General features: G+C 35.5%; 1 protein-coding gene across 4 annotated transcripts in view; it reads right to left on the bottom strand.

Annotated features, from left to right (window-relative positions):
- LOC106129588 (histone-lysine N-methyltransferase ash1) overlaps positions 1-20,919 on the bottom strand; it is a 43,383-nt gene extending 22,464 nt beyond the window's left edge. Inside the window, exons 1-4 of one of the 4 annotated variants that reach the window (XM_060948384.1) lie at positions 20,535-20,919; positions 20,077-20,161; positions 19,762-19,829; positions 18,736-19,281 (exon numbers count right to left, since the gene is read on the bottom strand). In XM_060948384.1, coding sequence (XP_060804367.1) covers positions 18,736-19,281; positions 19,762-19,827 — 612 coding nt within the window. In that variant the 5' untranslated portion in view covers positions 19,828-19,829; positions 20,077-20,161; positions 20,535-20,919. Of the gene's footprint in view, positions 1-13,343; positions 13,946-18,735; positions 19,282-19,761; positions 19,830-20,076; positions 20,162-20,534 lie in introns of those variants that run through there. The other 3 variants (XM_060948385.1, XM_060948383.1, XM_060948386.1) reach the window with 3 other exon arrangements.
- Positions 20,920-22,086: the final 1,167 nt, after the last annotated feature.

The raw sequence follows: 22,086 nt of genomic DNA, 5'->3' as shown, positions 1-22,086 counted from the left end.
ACCGGCCGGCGCGCCTCACGATTTTACCGGCTTCTCACCAAAAAGACCAATCAACACTCAATTGATACTTCATTTTCTCCCTTACAAGCGTTCGCAAAAAGATCTTAATCCTTCGCAGTGATCGGTTGATATACCATTTCTGTAATATTTAATCGTATAGTACGAGGCCGAACGCTCACGTAATTGGTAACGATTATTAAGTGAATTTATATTCGATAAGTGACAGGTCGTGGCTTGAGTTAAATTCAATTTAAGTTGCGACTGAATTTTAGCGTGACATATTTACGTACTCGCTGTGAATATATTGTGGCCTCAGACAACTTCAACCTGTCGGAAATTTTGAATGAGAAGTGTTATTTGTTTCAAGAATTAAGTCACCATTATTAAACTAAACTCTCTGCAATAGTGATTTAATTATTTTATACAATTGCCATTCCATCGCCGCCATGCTATTGTACTTAAATAATTACAAAACAATTTGATTATTAAGTGCATTATGTAGATTTAGCTAATAGTTTACAGTATTGATAAAATAAATGTCGCAGAAAATTAAAAATATCTACTTACTATTCTCTTGTAATAGGCCATACAAATACGGCAGTGGTTGGTGGCGGGTCGAGGCAAGTATTACCTCGACCACGACGCTAATAGTCGTTTCGCGCCCATTTATTTCAGTTTTAGTTTTTGTCGTCACACTTGCTAGCACCTACGCAGCATCGATAGTCTAGGGTTGCAACCCCTGCCTTATTCAACCGCTGACAATGCCATTTACGGCTAACGAAGTCCTTTTAAAATAGGATCATATCATCATAGTACTGCTAGAAGTTCGACTCTTGCTGTCAATAAGCAACTGTCACCAACCTTAGATCTATCAAATTGATATGATTTTGAGAGTATTCCGCACAAGTATAATATGTTCTTTTCAAATGAACCTATTTTCAGAGGAAACCGCTTTTATTTTGCATAGCCAAACAAAGCTAACCAAAACACGATTGCCATATGAAATAAGGTTATTAAAACGGAGTGCTTGGGATAATGTATTTTAAATTCTTTAATTAAATAAAGGTAACTGTACATGAGAAATATCTTCCTACTTCGGAATAGTCAAATTTGTCATTTTCGTTATTTATCGACGACTTTTGTGTTTTTTACTTTTTATGGGGACATTTCATGAAATTCTGCAACGGGTATAGGTGAAGAGCTATTTATAAGTAATTCGTTCATAAAACTTAAGTACTTGGGTACTGGCTTAAGACATTTCTTTTAGTCAAAAATAAAAACTACTTTGATAACAGTAAATAATCACAAAAACTTGTGCACATTGTGCGCAAAGCCAAGACAAATAGTTTTTTTTTTTTTTCAATTAAATAAATAGCGCAAAACATCAGTAAACAAACCATCAAACGAATACCCAACCCGTACCACATCATAAAACAAAATCATAAAAAGATAAAACGAGATAAACACGATGAAGTAACATCGATCGAAGGGAAACAGACTGGATACTCGTTTAAACGGCCACACAGTCCACTTGGCAGTTAATAAAATATTAATTGGCAGCCCTGGACGAAGACGACTATCCGGTGGCGGTTGATTGTACTCATCAAGGATTTCTGCACTCAAGGACGATGCCAGCTAGACGATCGGCTCTTATTATTCCTCCTCAAACACACATCTCGTTTTTTGTCTCGCAACTCATTTATATTCATGATACCATATCGGCGGTTATCTATATAAATTAAAATATTTCTAGTGATGTCCGATGGGAATATCAATTCATCGGTCGAAATACTTTTGAATTCGTTATGTCATATTTATACACCTGAATTTATTATGTAAATGAATTAACACATTTTAATTTGTTTTTTTTTACTTGGGTCTTGGTATATTGATAAAACCAGAAATCGCATTATATCCAAATAGACATTTGATCACACTGTTATAAAATTAGATTTTATTTTCCGCAATAACAATAGTTGTTACGATACGTTGGGTCGCGGCCACATTCATATTAGACAGCCGTTTACAATGGAACATTGAATTCAAACAAGTAAACCTCATTAGAAGAGTGCTCCGACTCATTGCTTCAGTCAATTTAAATAGTTTTTATGTGGAACGAGCACCAACAAAAACTATCGACTCTGCTCTGTTTGCGGGTTCACTAACCTCAATATTTCCGAATGTGCGAACCTCAATTGCCTGCTACCTATTTTTTGTGGCATATGGCTAGTTCATAGCGATCATCTTTGATGGTAAATATTGTGACTTTTAAAAAACGAAGGCTAGTTTTTGTGTTATGATCCACACTAACAATAAAGAGCAAAGATTTGTATTTTTGTAACGAATAAAATCAATAACAAGTAGAGTGTTTTTATAAAATTGGGCACCTTAAGGAGTAACATCGGTTACATTTTTTCTGAAACTTCTTACGGTAGCGAAGGCCCGCGCAAAAGCTAGTTTTAAATAAGACAAAAGCCGCAGCGCAGTAACCATGTGGTACATTACGATCATATCATCGACTGAACAATGCAGTTACATTTGACAAGGCATCTGTCGAGTCAAGGGTATATGCAAATACACATCACGTCAACAAAGCATATTGCAGGCCAACCCAAAAAAGAACAAGTACAGAGCAAGGACAAAAGGACTTCCAGTCGCAATGTACCCAAATAGTTCGTATCCATTACCCCGTCTTTATCAAACAGTTAATTTTTTTATTTTATCAAAAGTTTTATAAAATTTTATCATATCAAGACAAATGCAAAAATTGTAAATACTGTACCTAAATAATTCAGAAAAATATTTTGGTTTATCTGGAAATTTTAGTGTAATAAATCAAAATATATTTAACACGACTATTTATTAATTTTGTTTATTATATATTTTCACATTAATATTAACATGCAATGTACTAGAAATGCTCGTACGTTACGAGTCGCATCAATGGAAATGCGTTCCTATCAGCAATTCGCTGAGTAAATCATGAGTAATTTGCAGTGCACTTGCATACTCCACATAATGCAGTCGCGACCATGCCAGGCGCATGTGTGTACGAGTTTTACACTAAGTATAGACAAACTTTTACCGAGATATTAATATAAACTTTTTACTTCAACTAACATTGACTTATAAACTCAATGCTAATATACGCCCACTCATTGACTGAAAAGTTTACACCGTTCAACAGTAAACTTTCCTTCCCGAGCAAATAATAATTTATGATTGTACCATCTGCGTACATTAAACACGAATTACGTTTTATTTAAATACGTTAACGCGAATCTACGGGTTTTATGGCGGCAAATACGCGCATGAATTCCTAGCCAGCCAGCCCCCAGAAATTTCTTCAAAGAAACAAAAAACTAAATTCTAATGTCGCCAACAGATTAGCGCTGTGGACAATGTTCGAATACTGTCATTACGCTATTTAAAAAAAATAAAGGAGGTACTGCTCAGTGCTTACTAGAAATATTTTATTTAAGAACCTATTTCTTTTTCCTACCTACTTTATCAGCATCAGCGCCCCCATGGCTCACGGAATGTCGTTGCAAAGTGTAATGAAAACAAAACACATGTTGTTTTTATTAAGATTTTAACACGACTCACTGGAAATCAGATGGGACGGGACTAAAATGACATCATTATGGTCTGATATGCTTCATAAGTTTAAAATAAACTACATTAAATATCCAGGTCGATTCAAATATGTCATGTGAATCTCTACTTGAGTGACCGCAAAATTTATGAAACTTGAAACGCACGTGCTCATAGTTCATGACTACAAAATGCAAGTTAAGACTTTAGGTATTTCATTATTTGCGCTAGATTCTTCATTATATCGATATTTATAACATTGCTCGATTCATTTTTTAATGATAATAATAATCCAGAGAATAGCCTAGTTGAGCCAAAGCATCTGTCCAGATTGCGGTTACCAAGCGACGGGTGCGGGTAGAGCCACAATAAATCAAATGGCTGCTGATCTCACTTTATCGTTTGCTTATTGTAACAGTTACAGCGTTAGACGTCGCATCGGTGATGTGCTAGAAATTTCGAAAGGATTGTAACGTAAACATTGTATTTATAGTCGTCAATACTTTGGTAAAAAATTAATTGTACTTAATACCTTTTTATTTAAACAGAAAAAAATTGCTTCCTATGCGTGGGCTCGTGAATCAACAACATTGCCTTAGTTTTTTTTTTTCAATTATCGTTATTTTAAACAATTTAGATACAATTTAATTCGATAATGTCCCAGTCCGTAACTGTAACAAGTCACAAAATTAAGTAATTGATCCAATCAAATTATATTATTATTCAATTACAAAACGGACTGGGACATTATCGAATTAAATTGTATCTAAATTGTTTAAAATAACGATAATTGAAAAAAAAAAAACTAAGGCAATGTGCAAAAAAATCTCGTCATCATGAGACATTGGCGAGACGTGATGTCACTCATTCGTTTTGTCATGCTGTGAGCACAAGTGTTCGGCGGTGAACCGAAATACCGAAAACATGATGTTTATATTATACAAAGCGTTCGGTTTATGAATTGAAAACTAGTTTATTTCAAAATGATTCAAACAGTGGAAATATTCGACAAATTTTCAGGCTGTAACTCATAATAACATGACATACATACATAGTCACGTTCATATCCCTTGCGGAGTAGACAGAGCCAACAGTATTTAAAAAACTGAGAGGCAGCTTGGCTTAATTTAGATTATAAATAGATAGTAGAGATAATAATGTTATACTCTTTTTTTATACACTTTGTTTTAAAATACTAACTTACCGCAATATATACGCACTTAACGAAAGAGATTTAATATTTTGAAATTAGTTTAATTATTTAAAGAGTGTAATTTATTCAGGTTTTTAATTTATTTATTTATTTAGTGAAATTGATTAATCCCTTTCCCTTCATTGTTATATGAATGTATAACTTGTTCCTCTTGGCGAAAATCCCGGTTACATCCCCACTTTTCTAGAAGAGCCCGAGGTGCTCCTCTGTATCATTATCCTAAATATGGCAGGTAAAGTTTTAACACAAGAAGAAATACTAAAAAAACACTTAAGACTTTTTTTGATATAGAATTATAGTACAATCTAGGCATTCGCTGTGCTGCATATTATAATGAGGTGCATGGTTCTCCCTATCAAGGGGTGGCGCGGGGTCAGCTTGGAGTGAAATGAAAAAATATTCTGTTAATGAGAAGCGTGCGTGACGTTGACTCGACAGTTTTAGGTGCACAATGCATTACTAACGCTAATAATTTGGACTGTGGCGAGCCAAATTACCATAATAAATTTCAATATTTGGAGTTTTAGACAGTAGCATTAGCTAATCAGCTGCCGGTTCAAGAAATGAATTTCCTAACCGGAATACTGACTTGCAACCAATATAATATGAAAATTATTAAGCAGCATTTGGAATAACAGAATTATATCAGAAACTTCGAACATTAAAATTGTTTCAGCACTGCCGGTACAAATGCTGCGGTGGACGTTGGTCCCGTTTTCGACATTTACGACGCACAGTAACAAGTAACGAGACATCGTAAAATTCCGCTACACAGCGACTAGGACGCCTCCTAAGATGAAATAGTTAGATACCGGTAAATGTATGTATTGGAAATTTGCTATTGATCCCTTTGCAATGTTTTTATTACTCGTGTCAACGTTGCAGCTAATTGGAATTCCTTACATCGCTCGTCAACATTCCTGTCGCATGTTGAGTAGATGCTTGATCTTGGCTCTTGTGATTGGGAGGTTACCAAAACAAAGCAATTGCTAATATAAAACACATATATGAATCGTCAGTTAGAAGACACGTGTTAGAGGGTTAGGAAAGGACGGTTCCGGGCGGCCGGCCACAGTGCAGCCGGTGCAGTGTTGAGCCGCTCCGGCGCCGACCCATCCGTGACTCAGAATTAGGCGCACCATTACCATACCTGCGATCACAATCTACAGATCCCGGCCATACTTAATTAAGGCGTACACATTTAGGGTGCGAAACGAACGGAAAACCACTTGTAATAATACCCTATGCTGTATACACCCGCGCATTATATGGAAGCGTGTTTATTATTGCCACCGCGCTATGTACGATTCAAACTTAGCTAGTTTGTTATATGGACTTGAATTAACTTCGGCAAATATGATTGTCGATTTTAGTAAGATATCAAACCGCTCTCACTTCATCTTTCATAATGTTGAAAATGTTTCTTAAAAAAAAAAGAAATTTCTTAGTTGAATAAAAAACCTATATTTTTAATACTGTTCCTAGATTTCTCATAATGACGTCGACGATTGTATTATTTATTTTCCATTAATGTCACCACAAAAAAGCTGTCCTATCACTTGTTTACCTATTGAGAAAACCTACGGACGTTTTTATTTGACAGTTTTTTAAAGATACATAAATCATTGAAATAAGTCAGAGGATAGTCATCGTAATTTTACATTTTGTTGACAGGCTCACTGGCTGTATGTAGCTGACTCAGATGCAGTGGCAGTGCCCCATGCGATGACAAGATACAGACCGAGACTTCCTTATCCGTTCCGTTGCAAGATACAATCAGCTGAAGAGCGAGAGTCTAATTTGAATAAATACCGATCGGCACTATTCCCCCCTCCAAGTTGCTAAAGACATCCTTGAGAACTAAAAAGTGCTCGACATGTGTCAATTAAAAAAGGATTGATTCAATAATATTTTACAAAGCAGAAGAGAATTACCTTAATACTTTTATTCTTCTAACTTTATCATTAAGAACTTCTCCGTCATAGAAGAAAATAAATAGAAAGCACATAATAATTTGCATGTTTAAATTGTTAAGGTAAACATTGTTTGAAATCTACATCCAGATGTGAACCGGTAAATCAAGAACGATACCGCCATTAATATCCGTGTAGCATTTACGTTGGAATTCTGTAGAAACTCTCCCGGGTTCCCGCGAGGTTCAGATCGTGACTTCGCGTCGCGTCGGCGCAATTTGCTTACCCATACAGTGCCGCTCTAATCATGTGTAAAATATTGCCGCGCCTCGTCACTGCATTGGAGATCAGAACGACGTGTCACAACTGATATCTGTAGAAGATTAACTGACTGTGATATAAGATAAGCGCGATTAAAACAAAATGACGCTACATGACAATAAGTGTGCACCCAATTACGAGTATATAAATAACGTAGGTTTTAAATTAAGTAGGAGCGTGACCAGCTGCCATTGAAAATGTTATACTGTTTATATGCGGTCTATAAAATGTGTGAAATCTGAACAATCGAACTCTCATTCAATATTAAATCGTAAAATATGAATGTCCAGGCAATTCCCATAAAAGCGTGGTGAATCGGCGAGATCAAGTCGAACGTGACCTTAAGTCGGGGAGTAACGAGACGTAGCTTTTCACAGGAGGTGCGAGCAGGGCTAAGGGACTATTAGAACAATGGTAGCGCTCAGAAGCGTGCAATCATAAAGTTACACCTCCAATCAGCTCGGAGCCGTAAGAATGGCTGACCTGCCCTAACTTCGCGTGCCAGCACATTCACGTTTGTAGGCTCACCAATCATTCTAATTCGTATTTTCTTTTCCATTTGTTTACCAAATATAATAAAAAAGGATCAGACTCTTTTATGGTGCAAAAAAAACATCTTTGATGGATTAAAAATAACACTCCAGAATATTTGGCAAAGATCCAACATTTTCAGGGAAATGGTAGGATTTTATCAAGCAATTAGAGGTCATGAGAGATGAAAGATATAAAAAATGTATGGATTTCATGATTGTTTTAATTTTCAAGTTTTAGGCAATCACAAAATTTTCTACAAAAAAAAGACAAAAAATCTTATAAATTGTTTTCACAGATATTAATTTCTATACTTATAAAGCGTATATTTATCGTATATCTGACTTAATTTCTTCATTTGATAATGAGGTGTTACGCTTTTACTGTGGACCTTGTTAAGGTGTGTGGAAAGGGAGGGAGAAACGAAGTATTCCCACGAGCCGACACGCGGATACGAGCTGTTCCGATCACCGCTCGCACTAATTGAGCAGACGATGGTACGTATGCGCGATTCAAGGACGGTACGCCAACTAAACAAAGTCACACATGTGCTAACTACATTTACTTTAATGTTATCCTTAACTTCAAAAATATCTTACAGTAAACAAACATGTTGAAATAATAATCACTGTAAACAGACAAGTGGACTTTTATACTGCTGCATGGGAACTGCAACACCATAGTTTATAATCTAATTGGCCTGGGTTGGGTCTTAGATTATCTTATTCTGGGCAACCATATCACATGTTGTGTACGTAGTCAGCATTTAAAAAAATACCAAAAACAAACAATGATCTGTAAATAAGTAATTCATTAGAACATGATGGTCATGTTATCAAACAATTATCACGTCTACCAAGACAGGATGTCAGGTAGAACAATGTGAGAACAATAGTAGAGGCTGATCTCGAACTCGCCGCGCAAAGGTGTGGTATGGTTAACATGCGGCCAGGCGCAGCTAGTTAGCTGTCTCGAGCAGACAGACAGACAAGTCGTGTATAGAAAACGTCAAGGAATAGACATTAATGACGACGAGGTTCAAATTAAGTACATCCTCGAAAGGCAGGTTTCCTATTTCTCAGTATGGATGCAGAGTTGCAGAAATACTTACCTTAATTCACGTGTGAATGTTTTGTTATAATTATATCAATTTTATACCAACATTTAATTACAATTAACAATTGAAAAATATAAACTTAAAACATTTTGTTGGGCAATCAAGGCATGCCCAGATAGCAGCGCAGCCCACTGCATTTAAATTGATCTCAATACGGAAGATGCAAATTGATAAATACGAGTACTTATAAAAACAACAATGGAATATTACAGGTCAATTATCGTGGAAGGTAACACAATAAAAATCAGACGATTTTTATTGACTTGTCGATGTATAAAATACCTTTGATTTACTGACTTGTATTGTTTCGTAGAATCAGATCAACTTTCACTGACTTATCTTTGAATCAGATTAACTCAGAAATCATTTGAATTTTAGATAAATACACTTCTTGTGACACCACCAGTCATAGTTTATGGTTCAATCAAGATTCAATGTGGATATGGGTCCAACAATCTAAGTCTGTTTGGAGGTTATATTTTTTGGCTCCCATCATTTCTTTAGCTCCACTAATGAATCATTGTATCGGATATTTGGAATCTAACGAGGAAATTGGTCCGCTCATTTCAATTTCCTTAATCATAAGTAACGAGGTAGGAGCAACAACGCGTGGGCGACGATTATCCGATGTAGTATCTATACGAATGCCCTTTGCTGAATAGATTTTGCAAATAATCTTGCGTGTAACCGGTTGCATAGATGTAAGTACTATAATAGGATCACTTGAGTTTCATTAGAAACGTCGATTTTGATCTATAGTTGTTAGTAAGGTGTCGAGATAAAGACTTTTATAACAGAGTATTTACCGCATATTTAAGCTTATCTGTCAGCAAATTATGAAGAGTAAAAAACCGCAGAGGATTATATAAAATAAGAGGTCGTTGTTGAAGTAAACAGTGGTCAATTACGGCGGTACGGTGGTGGTAGTCAGGCGCGTTCAGAAACAATTGAAGCGGTGCGATGGGCTAGAGATACTGGGGCCCGTAATAAGTCTAATGGCGAGATAAGACCGCCACTGCTTGGAATACACGGCGTACACAGAACAACGTGCATCGACATCGTGCGTATATTGTTGTCAGACGAGGTAAGTGCATTGGACACATTTTTGTGCAATTGAACATATTTTAGCTGAACGTGGCCTTTGAGTCTTTTTGAGACTATTAGGCTTTGTCTAGAGGTGTATGAACATATTTTACATATTAAATTAATTTATCTAATTAGGTTCCTAACCAAGAATATTAATTATAATTCACTCTTGCAATGATGAATGAGTACCTAATATTGATATTTTTGTTGATATCAAACAATATAGAAGATTATTTGAAATAATGCTTTAACTAAATAACCTAAGTTAAAATATTGGTTGTTGGTCATCAGAATCAATAAAAGAAAATTATTATGGACTAGCTGTTGCCCGCGACTTCGTCCGCGTAAATTTCGAGATGAATCTTGATCATACAGACAGACAGACAGACAAGAAATTCAAAAAAATATTTTTGCTTTCTATTATTCATTCTAAATGTCCCTCTATCTATTTCAGTCAAAAATACTAAATGTACAGACAAAAATTTTTACCGTATTATTATATGTATAGATATGGTTGGATATAGTAAATGAGAAGTACATCGTAGTTAAAATAAGACAAATTATGATGTTTTATAACAATCTCAATAAAGAGGTATTGTTGCGGCAATCAGTTATCAGACTGCTTCCTACCGCCGCACGGTATGGCGCGGCGCGGCGGCCGCTGGGACCAGTTTACGCCGACAACCATGTAAACGATTTATTCCAGGGTCTCGTTTTGCATTACGCGATCGGGAGTCAGGGCTGAATCGAGTCCTATCATCGATAGCTATTGGCATTTACGACACCATCGACGATATTTATGAATACTTGGTTGAATATTTACATATTATAACGGGCAAACTTAAAATTGTTTAAGTCATTGTGTAAACTATTAATATTTTAAAAAAAATATACTGAAACATAAATAAATTTATGCTAGAATAAAAATAGCATCAGACGCTGGCATCCCTGAGAGCATGCAGTTGTCGCAAGGCTTTATTAAACGATGCTAAACTAAGATGGCCGTGGACCGGCTTATCCCGATTCCCAGTGCGCCCTTCCCAGCGCATCAATACGCGGTAATACATCCTTTATAACTTCACATAGTATTTAATTAACTTTTATTTATACGCAAGACTGTCAGCAATTAATTCAGTACGATTTCATGTTTTACTTCTTGTTAGTGTTGTAGAGAAGACACTTCTAGTTTGTGTGTTTGTTTTTGTAGATATAAGAAAAATAATTGATACCCTTCAAAACTTCAATTATTTGGTCCGTTTTTACCGTACTTCTATTATATTTATAAACTGTTGTTTGGTGAAGGCATCACAAAAAAAATTTTTTAATAGGCATTAGTCCAGACAGGGACATGTGCATGCACTTTCGGTAAGGCGCCAGTTTTGGCTATTATAGAAATACTCGCAAACACGATACTAAATATATCATATTATATTAATTACGTCAAAATTTTTATGCATTCAATTTTATTATCGCAAAAGAAATAAAGAATGCCTGGTGCAATTATTACTCTTACAGAACTTGAAACTGCATAAATTTAATTGAAATTATACGACAATACGATTTCATACTGAACGAATGCATTCCAAGCAACAAGTCGTCCAGATGTTAAATCAAGTTCCCTTTAATAGAATCATTATATCTTTGCATGAAAGCAAGTGGGAACAACGCAATCGTCAAGTGCATAGCGTCTAACCGGTTTGAAGGCAATTTCAGCAAATCAATCCCTCGTATTGTGAGATTTCACCGTGTAAGGAGCGTACGGCGGTTATTTTCTCTATAGGTGCATCGATTAAAGTCGCCAAACTCACGTGCATTCCATTGCGCACTTTTTGCGGATGTCACCAAAAGCCGGCGGTTGCGCAGCGGCAAAGGTGTCCAACCGGTTTTTGTTACCATCGCCTCTCGTCATAAGCGCGTCTGCAAATTCAACACTCGTCAAATACCACAAAGTGCAATACCGTCATACTCGTATCGTTGCATTACAACATTAATGTAAGCACGTACCTTTCGACAAAATGTCGCATATTATTGGCCGACCCGATTACGTTTATGGCTGATATAATTGATGAATACCATTATTACTTTACATGGCATCAACAACCGACGACTGCAACAGAGTTCTCGTGAATACGCAAAGGCATTAAATTTACAAGCTACAAGTATACATATATTAAGTAAAATATAGTATATAAGTATAGAGCAATGCTACCGGAATAATTTGTTCTGTGGATTCGCTAGATATTGTAGCTAATCAGAATTTTTACCGATAAATTACTATAAATCAATCTCTTTCTTTTTGATATTCTAAATTTGTAATTCAATCGTATAATTTAATAAAATGTCGAATTCCAAAATGTTTAATGATAATGAAATGTTACCATCCGAGTAATAATAACGAAGCGCAAAAAACTACGTATTGTTTAAACTGCATTGAATCATCGCCGACATTAGATGTCTCTCTTTGTACAGTTTACGTAACCGCTCATTAAAGCTGGTCACAATCATTGCAAGATAAACAATATCTTGCAACTCAGCGATACTACTAAAAGTGTTATTGGCAGTGCTTTTTAGGTTAACCAGTAACCTGGAAGCATTGCAGTAATGCCGTATAAGACACAAGCAATGGAGATCTCGAAAGAAAAGGGATTAATCATTGGATACCGTAATCTCGTTAAACGTTCGCATAGATAAGATAAAATCAACAGGCTTTAACGGCAAGATACATCAATCAGGACGCCGTCCGACTCAGCTATTAACTTCCTCTATTCCCAACGAGATTATTTATCTGTAATGGCTGGTTTTGCAACCGCTTACATCAAATTATAATAATTTCTAATCGAGAAGTAAACTTAACGGTAAATACAATTAACTTTAAACAGTGGGATTGATAAGTAAATTACGATCCAATAAAATGAATCAAAAGATCTGAAGTTTCAACTAAAAGTTACCTGCAGATAACTTTCATAGCGTTCCCAAGTCAGTTAGTAGTATTAGTATCACAGTACAAATTCTTTAAATGGCTAATTAATGACAGTTTTTGGATAGATTATCCCACCCACCACAAAAGAACAAAATAGTTTGATAAACTATGTTTTAATTCGAGATCATTTTAACATAGACACTTCATCTGTCTCCGAACAACAAGATAGTATGTAGATGTTGTACATACCATAACTAAGCACGCGAATCGGTCACGGTCGCTCGATCACAATTTCACGGTCAAATAATCTAAATTTGATCTGTCTATATAGATAAATTATTTTTTGACCAAATACAAAAAAAAAACTTTTAGATATGAGAAATTTGCCAATTAGACAAATTTAATTTTTCATCCAGATCGCATCTGAGGTATATCATCTCATATATTAGCCAACTGAATCTTAAAGAAACGTGCAAATATTGTGTGACGATTATATTTTATGTTTAGATGTGCGAGTATATCACCCTTGAAGCGAATGAGGTCTTCTCGCATGAAGTGCACACGTGAGATACAGACTTCGATAGATGAGTCATAGATTTTATTACCCAGGCGATTAGAACCACAACTTCTATGGCCGTGGTGGCTCACCTGGCAGTCGTGTTGGTCGTGATAGGAGCTGACAAGCTGACTGACGTACTCCCAGACCTCTCCTGGCGCCGTCCAAGCCGCTGACGCGTTCGCAGCGTGCCGCATCATGCCACATTACACAAACACTATTTTCCAATGCTGATCAGAAAGTCTCACTTCGCACGTGATGATGGACGAAGCGCACTAGTTACGCGAGCGGTTAGTTCTCGCCGCTAACGTCCACTAGCGTTGACGAGCTATTTATATTGTTTTATCCTCAATCACGCGGAACTGGGTCGCGATCTACATCACACAACACACTGGGGCTGATTTGCGTGAAAAGAATAAACACCTTGCATAAATTTTGTATACTATTTTAATATTTTTACAGTAATTTAAATTAATTTTTAGACATATCTTTGAGACAAGATTAACTATTTAAAACTTAACGCGAAATACCCGGGGTAGATACTTATTAAAGTAACTTCATCTAGGACTAGAATCAGCTTATTCAAAAGCATAACACTACACTGAATCTTAATAAGTTTTATAATAAAACAATTTTATGGTTTACGCTTACCATTGTATTTATACAATTTTAATTTTCATCAATAACGCATGATTCCTTTCATTCTGCGTGATGAAGTAATAAAAAGATATAGTGAATAATAATAAATCCCGAAATATTTGTCCATGTTATCACGACGCGAAGTATTTTATCAAATAACCGTTAAGTTAATAATGAAATAATAAACATTTCGATAAGTTCGGTATTTAACAGCATCGGTCGGAAGCAGTACTTAATTATATTATTAATCGGCAATCCTGAACGAATGCAATAGTTTGCGCGATTGTGATAACGCACGACCTTGAGCGGTGCTAAACGGTTGATAAGGGAAATTTGGCGGGACCCCGCTGCTCTTCCCCCGCGACGCTCTCACGACTCGGGCTTATCGTTATCGCGTCGTGTTTGTTTTGCATGAAATTAGTGTCGCGATCCAAATTATTTTAATGCGATGAACTGCTTCAATAGACAGGTGTTTAAAAATGTTGGATGAACTATTTTATTTTTATACCAATATGCAAGTGTTTATGTAATTTTTAGCACAAACCAGCAATTCTCAATTTGCAGTTGCAGCACTTCAATAATATTTTAAATTACGTGAAACACATTCAATTTAATATAAATATTCACAAAAGTATTAATTAATACTTCAAAAAATATAGAATACCACAAAAAAAAAACACTAAGATCTAGCATTTTTTAAACATGTTTGACAATATGTTTCACTGTATATAAATTGTCACAGACACTTAGAACACAAAAAACCAAATCACACGAATGTATCTACGGGGTTACCGTGTTAGGAGACTATACGCGCTATGGGTTCGTGCACGTTGATTGCGCTCGCGAGACCGCATACGCAAGAGCGGGACGCGCGCGCGCTTGGCCGCGAGTCAGCTAATGACCGGCAAAGCGCGTATTCGCGATCCCCACTCCGCGCTATCAAACCAGTTTACGTGAAAATTTTTAATAATTCCTCAAGTGACGACCGGCCGCGCTTTCCTCGCGCGGCGTGGTCTCCCCGGGTGCGAGGAAAAAGCGCAGCGCCCCTGGGGCGCGCCGGAAGTGCACCGAGGCTGGCACGCGAGCCAAGCGCACCCACCACCTTAATTAAATGTTGCACGTTGCAGCTACCCCTCGCGTCCGCGTCTACACCACCTACGCCTACCCTACCGCCACTTTACACTATCAAACAAACATTTCATTAACGCGGTGGTGCAACGGAAATGAACTTTCTTCAGTTATTCCTAAACTAGTAGCTTTTATATTCAAAAGATTGTCCGTATATTTGTGTACCTCACTTGGACAATGATCTCAGTACTAATTTTTCATCAATAACTAATTAAATAACTACTAAAGAATTTTCGACCAAAAGTGAACGACCGAACGAACAGTAGAGAAAGCCGACTTGATCGTTGATCTAATTATCTAGCCAAAGTAAATAATAACTTATGAACTCACTAGATTTAATCTGTATGACGTATAGTTAGTTCTGTCTGCAAGGTGTCTACATCTTAAGACGTCATACTTACACGGCAAAATAAATATAAGTAGCATACATGACTAGACTACTACCAATAGTATGTTATAAAAAAAAAGATCTCATCCTTATATCACGAGTACCATGATGTTTGTTTTAAACGAATCTAGACAAGACACAAAAATAGCTTGGTATCTAGGTCACACGTTCTAGCGTCTACAATCTGTATCTAAAGAATAATATAAGTAGCTAGAAAATGTTTTTATACAGAACAGTACAGTAGAAGAAACATTATTAAATAAGTGAAGGTCGCTTAATGACCAATTACGTTCTCATAAAAAGTTACATGTTCTTTTCATTCTAATAACAAATTCAATTAAAACATATTACATGTTGTTTTAAAAGTATTGTAATTTTCTGTGGTTTTATAAATGGCAATAATGTGATGTTATTTTGATTTCGCTTTAATATGGTTAGTTTATTTTTACCAACGCATTTTAATAGTTTTGGTCCTTCCAAAGCCGGATATAAGTACGAACAACACCAATCAAATTTTAAGTTACTGTAATTATGTCTTCTGAATTATTTATACGCAATTACAAGGTAATTTATTTCTATAGAATAACTTCACTTAAAAAAGCTATCTTACGATAAATGTTCTGACTCGAGACATAAGGTTGTTGTCAGCAAGTAAGCTTTACAGTTCGTATTGCACGCAATTCAAACTGGAATCAGAAGGCAAGAGACAATCCATCAAACTAATACCGTTTAAACAGTTATGACGCCCACAGTCTGTTAACTTTCATAAGCGATCTTCTACGTATAAACAAAGAGCTGGAACAATGATGAGGAAAGTAATAATTTCTTATGTCATAGCATTAGATGCTAAAGATTGCTGCGGCATTTGGTAATTTTAGTTTGTGAATAAGAAAATAAATGTAATTTCAAACATGCTATTTACACTACAGTAAACTTTTTCTAACTTTTAATAGCTTCCAGATTCTATCCCTTAAGTAAATCTTGATATACATAGAAAATTAAACTTACGTAACTTTTTTGAATAAATACGATCTCACATCAATAATTCAAGAGAGTTTAATCACACCGCTATTACGTATATGATACATCTGCCGCCTATTGACACGACATATTTAATAAATTATAGGGAATTATTGCTCAACAGACTTGTTACAATTCATTCATCGAGAAGGGTGTGTGGTAAACAAGAATAAAGAACCACATTGAAAAAAAACTGGACTAGATTAAACCAACAAAAGAGCAAGTAAGTAATATTCCAAAGATATTTCGTCCCCCAGTAAGTTATTGAGAAGGGTGACGTTGTCCTCGAACGCCTTTTATCACACGGCAACGGCAACTCTGTTCTGGATTGATCACACAAGTCATTCACATAAAAATTTTATATTGTTTTATTGGCTTCCAATTCCATCATTAAGCCATACATCTGAACGTGGCCTTTCAGCCTTTTCAAGATTTTTTTCCATGTCTATTCCGCAAGGGATACCTGATAAGTACATACTTCAAAAATATATTTCTAAGCATAGAAGCAATAACACTGTCTGACTATGCCTTTATGACCTTAGTCATGATGACTCACTTTATAAATCGAGCTTTGTTAATTACCCGTTAATTATTCAATTGCTTTTCGTGTACATTTCGATGTTCAATGTTCTTATGGAATCGATTTGTATTGTAATTGCGGCGATCTGATCATGTGTAATGTGTTTGTAAAATTAGCCTTAAAATCATTTTTATTACTCCAAAAGCTAAGAAATTAACAATATCACAAAACCGTGTAAATGATATTTTGGATATCAAATTTGTCAGTTTATTTTTTTGTTTTATCAATTTTCAATGATTTTCGGTGATGATTTTGTTTTTTCTATGAATTTTGTTAATAATTACTTTCTTAGTGTAAATTATGTATTTGGATATCAAGTAGGTACGTACCATACGTATATGGATAAAAAGTGTGGTAAATTATTTTTTCCGATATCAAATTATGAATATATAAAAAAATTCAAAAGAACTAACTGGTAAAAGCACTACAAAGCTAAAAATAATTGAAAATTAAATTAAAAATACGTCTTTCCTATCTAGGCGATAAGTCGGTTGGTTTGGTACCTAACCGTTTTTTTTTTACCAGCTATAGGTAGTACTGGTGTTGGGGATGCGCAAAAAGGTTGTTTCGAAATATTTCCTTATTTTTAATGTCATTTTTTGAATAGTGTTTTTTTTTTGGTGTTTTCGTTTGTCAGTGGAAAAGTAAAGACCGCATTTTGCAATCTTCTGTATTTTACTTATTCCTGCCGCTAATTAGGGGCATCTTTGGGAACAAGGAGAGCTGCGGGTCTACCGGGCAAACGATTCCATAACAACTGGTACTTTTTTAAATTATGTCAAGCTAGAGGTCGCCCGCGACTTTGTACGCGTAGAATCAATCCTGCGGGAACTCCGCGATAAAAGAAGCCTATATGTTATTCTGGGTCTTCAGCTACCTACATACCAAATTTTATCGTAATCGGTTCAGTAGTTTTTACGTGAAAAAGTAACAAACATCCATACTTGCATACTCACAAACTTTCGCATTTATAATATACTAGAGGCCGCCCGCGACTTCGTCCGCATGGAAACCTTATCAATCCCGCGGGAAATCTGGGATAAAAAGTAGCCTATGTGTTATTCTGGGTCTTCAGCTACCTACATACCAAATTTCATGGTAATCGGTCAGTAGTTTTTGCGTGAAAGAGTAACAAACATCCATACATCCATACAAACTTTCGCCTTTATAATAGTAGTAGGATATTAGTAGTATTGGTTCTTCCTTAAAGTGTAAATGACATTTTGGATATCAAGAATGTTGAGTACTTTCAAAACTGTGTAATGATGTTTTTGATATGTGTACAATTTTTAAAATACTTTTGCAAGTAAACCTGTATTTGCATATGGTCTTTTGCTTTTTCAGTGGATTTAGTCAAGGTACTGCTGCAAAACTAGCACTTGCAAACTATGGGCATGCCAGTAGCTGTTATTAATTTTTCTTTCTTTCTTTGAAATTTTGAACTGTGGTTAACAGCTAGTAAACTTTATGCCTGCAGAGAAGGTATTTACAATGTGGCGACATCTGCACTCCACAAGTCACAAAAATAAAATAGTGCAACACTATCAGTCAAAACAGCTAAAAGTCTAAATCACGCAAGCAAAGATTTTATGGATTGGAGTATATATAAAACCTGCGACACAACATCGTGGAAGCCCAGGTTCCCCAGGCATCACACCAAGCCTGGCGGAAGATCTTCCATTTGGTCACCAGCAATCATCGCTCCCGCTACAACTACATAGGTACTTACCTTGGTCTTAGGCCTGCCACGTCCCCTCTTTGCAACAGCATCTTGGTTAACATCATCACTTTTAATCTTTTTCACAACATTAGTCTTTGAAGCACTTTGCTTGTCCTTGTTATTGTCTTTCTCACTTCTCTCATCTTCCTCACTTTCACCCTTAGAACTTTTCACGGGAGTCTTTTGTGGAGATGCTTTTGGTAGTAATGTCTTAGAGACTGTTTTCAGTGGTATATCATCATCACTTGATGAATTCGATGAACATTTACAAGATTCAGAACTTGAAGATGTATCAGAGAGTTGAGATTTGCCTTTTTTCTTTAAAACCGGTTTCTCCTTAGCCTTTGAAAGCTTTGTCACTTCTAGAGGTTTCTTTTTAACTGAAGGTTTTACACCCAATTTTTTTGGTGCAACTTTCCTGGGTGGAATTGCTGCAATTTTGAGTTTTAAACCAGTATCGCAGGATGTGACTGAGAAATGAGGTTTGCGTGCAGTACTCTGTTTGTTGCTGGAGCACTCCCAGTCACTGACTGAGGAATCACTTGAACTGCTGTTCTGTAAAAAATAATTAAGGTTTTGTAAAATCTAGATACAACAAGATACATATTTGTAATAATAAGTATAAAAAGTGATATAAATTATTAAACACCTGTCAAATTAATCCAAATGACTACATGATACATATATAAGAAAAATGGTATTCAAATTCAAAATTTTTATTAATTACTATAGTATACTATATATCGCTTAATAATTGTCAAAACGTATGGTTTAACAACATTGGTTGATGTCAAATAAATTACTTAAAAACTAAGTTTACTGCCGCTTCCAAGGCGTCAGTGCAGAAGAAGCGGTAACAAACTGCACTGCATTTTCTTCAACAACGTATTGTATTATTACATCTCTCTCTCAGTCAAAACATGAGAAGCTGTTGTTTTAAGACAATGATGTTATATCCTTTCTTCCTATATTTTGTCTAGTAGCCATGTATTTGACTGAAGGATTTATTCAGAAAGGTTGATTAAAACACACTACCTCAGAGTCGCTGTTGGAATCCGATTCACCACTGGAGCCAGGAGTTTTCGGCAACTCCATGCCCATATCTAAAACAAAAAGGTTCAAAATTACATTTGATAGAAAACAATCTTTATCTTGATACAGCTATGAACTCTATAGCTATTCAGGGACAAGTTTGTTTTTAAATCAACACATAAGGGAACCAATACCACTATGTTTACTTGCAGCAATATCAAAAATACCCTCATGATTTCAGGAATTAAGATAAGCGTATGTTTCGTAGGTATTATTATGTTATGACGCTATAATAAGAGCAAAGAATACAGCACTTACTTCAAGGTTGGTCAAGATGTTTCCAAATAAAAACACAAAAAAATCGTCATTTCAGTTACGGGATACTGGCACACATGATTGCAATCTGAAAAACAACACAATCAACACTTTATAATGGCAATCAAATATGAAATTTGAGAATATCTAATTTGACTCCGAAAGCAATTCGGTAGAATGACAGATCTGACGACACTCGTAAGACCTGTTTATATTATCACACGGAAATGTCTTTACAAAAGGATATCTTATAAAATAATAAGAGTAAATTACATACAAATAAAGGATAAAATGGATAACAATTCTGGAATTGTAATAAATAAAGAGAATAACGGTCTTTCGGAACATTGGCGCCAAATAAGTGCATACGTTTGCATTCATTACTTGATAAATTACAGAAAAAACAAGAGTCTTGGAAGGATAGATGTATTTTCGGACATTTTAGGAATTGAATTATTTACCTTGGTATAGTTAAACTGTATCAAAACTGTAGAATACAATCGTTAGTGCTTCACTTTAGACTCCACCAATAACACTTGGCCTCCATGTTTACAAATTATACGAATAAAAATTCTCTTCATAGGTACCTATATTACACACCCAAAGGAGAAAGTTATATCATAATGCAGCCTACTCTTTCCTTCATATGAGAGTCAACAAAAAAGAAAGGGATGTAGCACATACTACCAGCTTTATTTCTAAAATATATGTATGAAATGCGGCGCAAAATGGCGTCGTCACAGACTGGGCTGTCGTTTTTCAACACTTTTATTGATAATTCATAAATAAGCAACTTTAGTTAAAGCACTTAAGTAGAAACATTGCAATAAAGTTTAATTTAAATAAATCTTTTGTCAATAAATAAAATATTACTGTATTGTTAGTAAAATGTATATACGGACAATCAATCAAAAGGAACCAACGCCATCTATTGTACATTGATACGAATTAAATAGTGTATTTTTTCCTTCTGTCGGGCAAACGACAGTCGTCGGTTGAACCCTGCTGTTCATCTAATTACAATCCAATCTGATCCACTCAATCCTTATCTTTGTTTTTTTATTGCATTAATGTTTTCCAACGCATTTTCACAATAATCAAAAAAGTTCAAATCATCCTATTTCCTTTTCTGTACTGTACTGCATACCACCACTTTAACATTATGTAGCTTATGCAAAATATCAAGATCGGTTAAGTGGTTAGTACCCGGTTGACCGAGCTTTGCTCGGTCTACCAGAGATGGCGCTGATATAGTTTCTTAAAACGCGGTTTTTAAAATGTTTATATATCTTGGGAACCGAGCTTTTCTCGAACCTAGGACCTTGAGCCGAAAAGCCCCTAATCTGTAACTTTCATGAAAATCGTTGGAGCCGTTTCCGAGATCCTGATTATATATATACAAGAATTGCTCGTTTAAATATATTAGACTAGCGACCCGCCCCGGCGTCGCACGGGTGCGAAATTCGGAAAAAAATTATTATGTATTATACAATAAATAATACTTAGTACATTATTTTTATAAATCCTGTCAGGTTAAGCCTGCGTACGCAATGTAAGCGGCAAGAAATGTAAGAATTTACGACACCACATTAGAAACCCTGAAAATAACAGTATTTCTCCATTATTTAATAGATGGAGGAAGAGGAAAACTTTGTTTGTTTGTTTGTTTGGTTGTAATGAATAGGCTCAAAAACTACTGGACCGATTTTAAAAATTCTTTCACCATTCGAAAGCTACATTATCCACGAGTAACATAGACTATATTTTATTTCGGAAAAAAATAGGGTTCCGTAATATATTTGGATTTTTCGGACACAAACTGAAAAAAATCAACCAAAAAGTTACTTATTTTGCGTACGCTGCCTAAACTACAAAAGATAGAACCATAAAATGTTTTAATTAATTGTAGATCTTATAAATATCTACAAAAAAGTCCGCGACACACTATACTTATCTATGTCGAGTGAGGCACAACAACCACATTTTTATTTAAAAATCTTGAATTTTTTTGGT

Source organism: Amyelois transitella, chromosome 16, assembly GCF_032362555.1.
Source record: "Amyelois transitella isolate CPQ chromosome 16, ilAmyTran1.1, whole genome shotgun sequence".
Taxonomy (NCBI): Eukaryota; Metazoa; Arthropoda; class Insecta; order Lepidoptera; family Pyralidae; genus Amyelois; species Amyelois transitella.
This window is presented reverse-complemented; position numbering and strand designations above follow the sequence as displayed.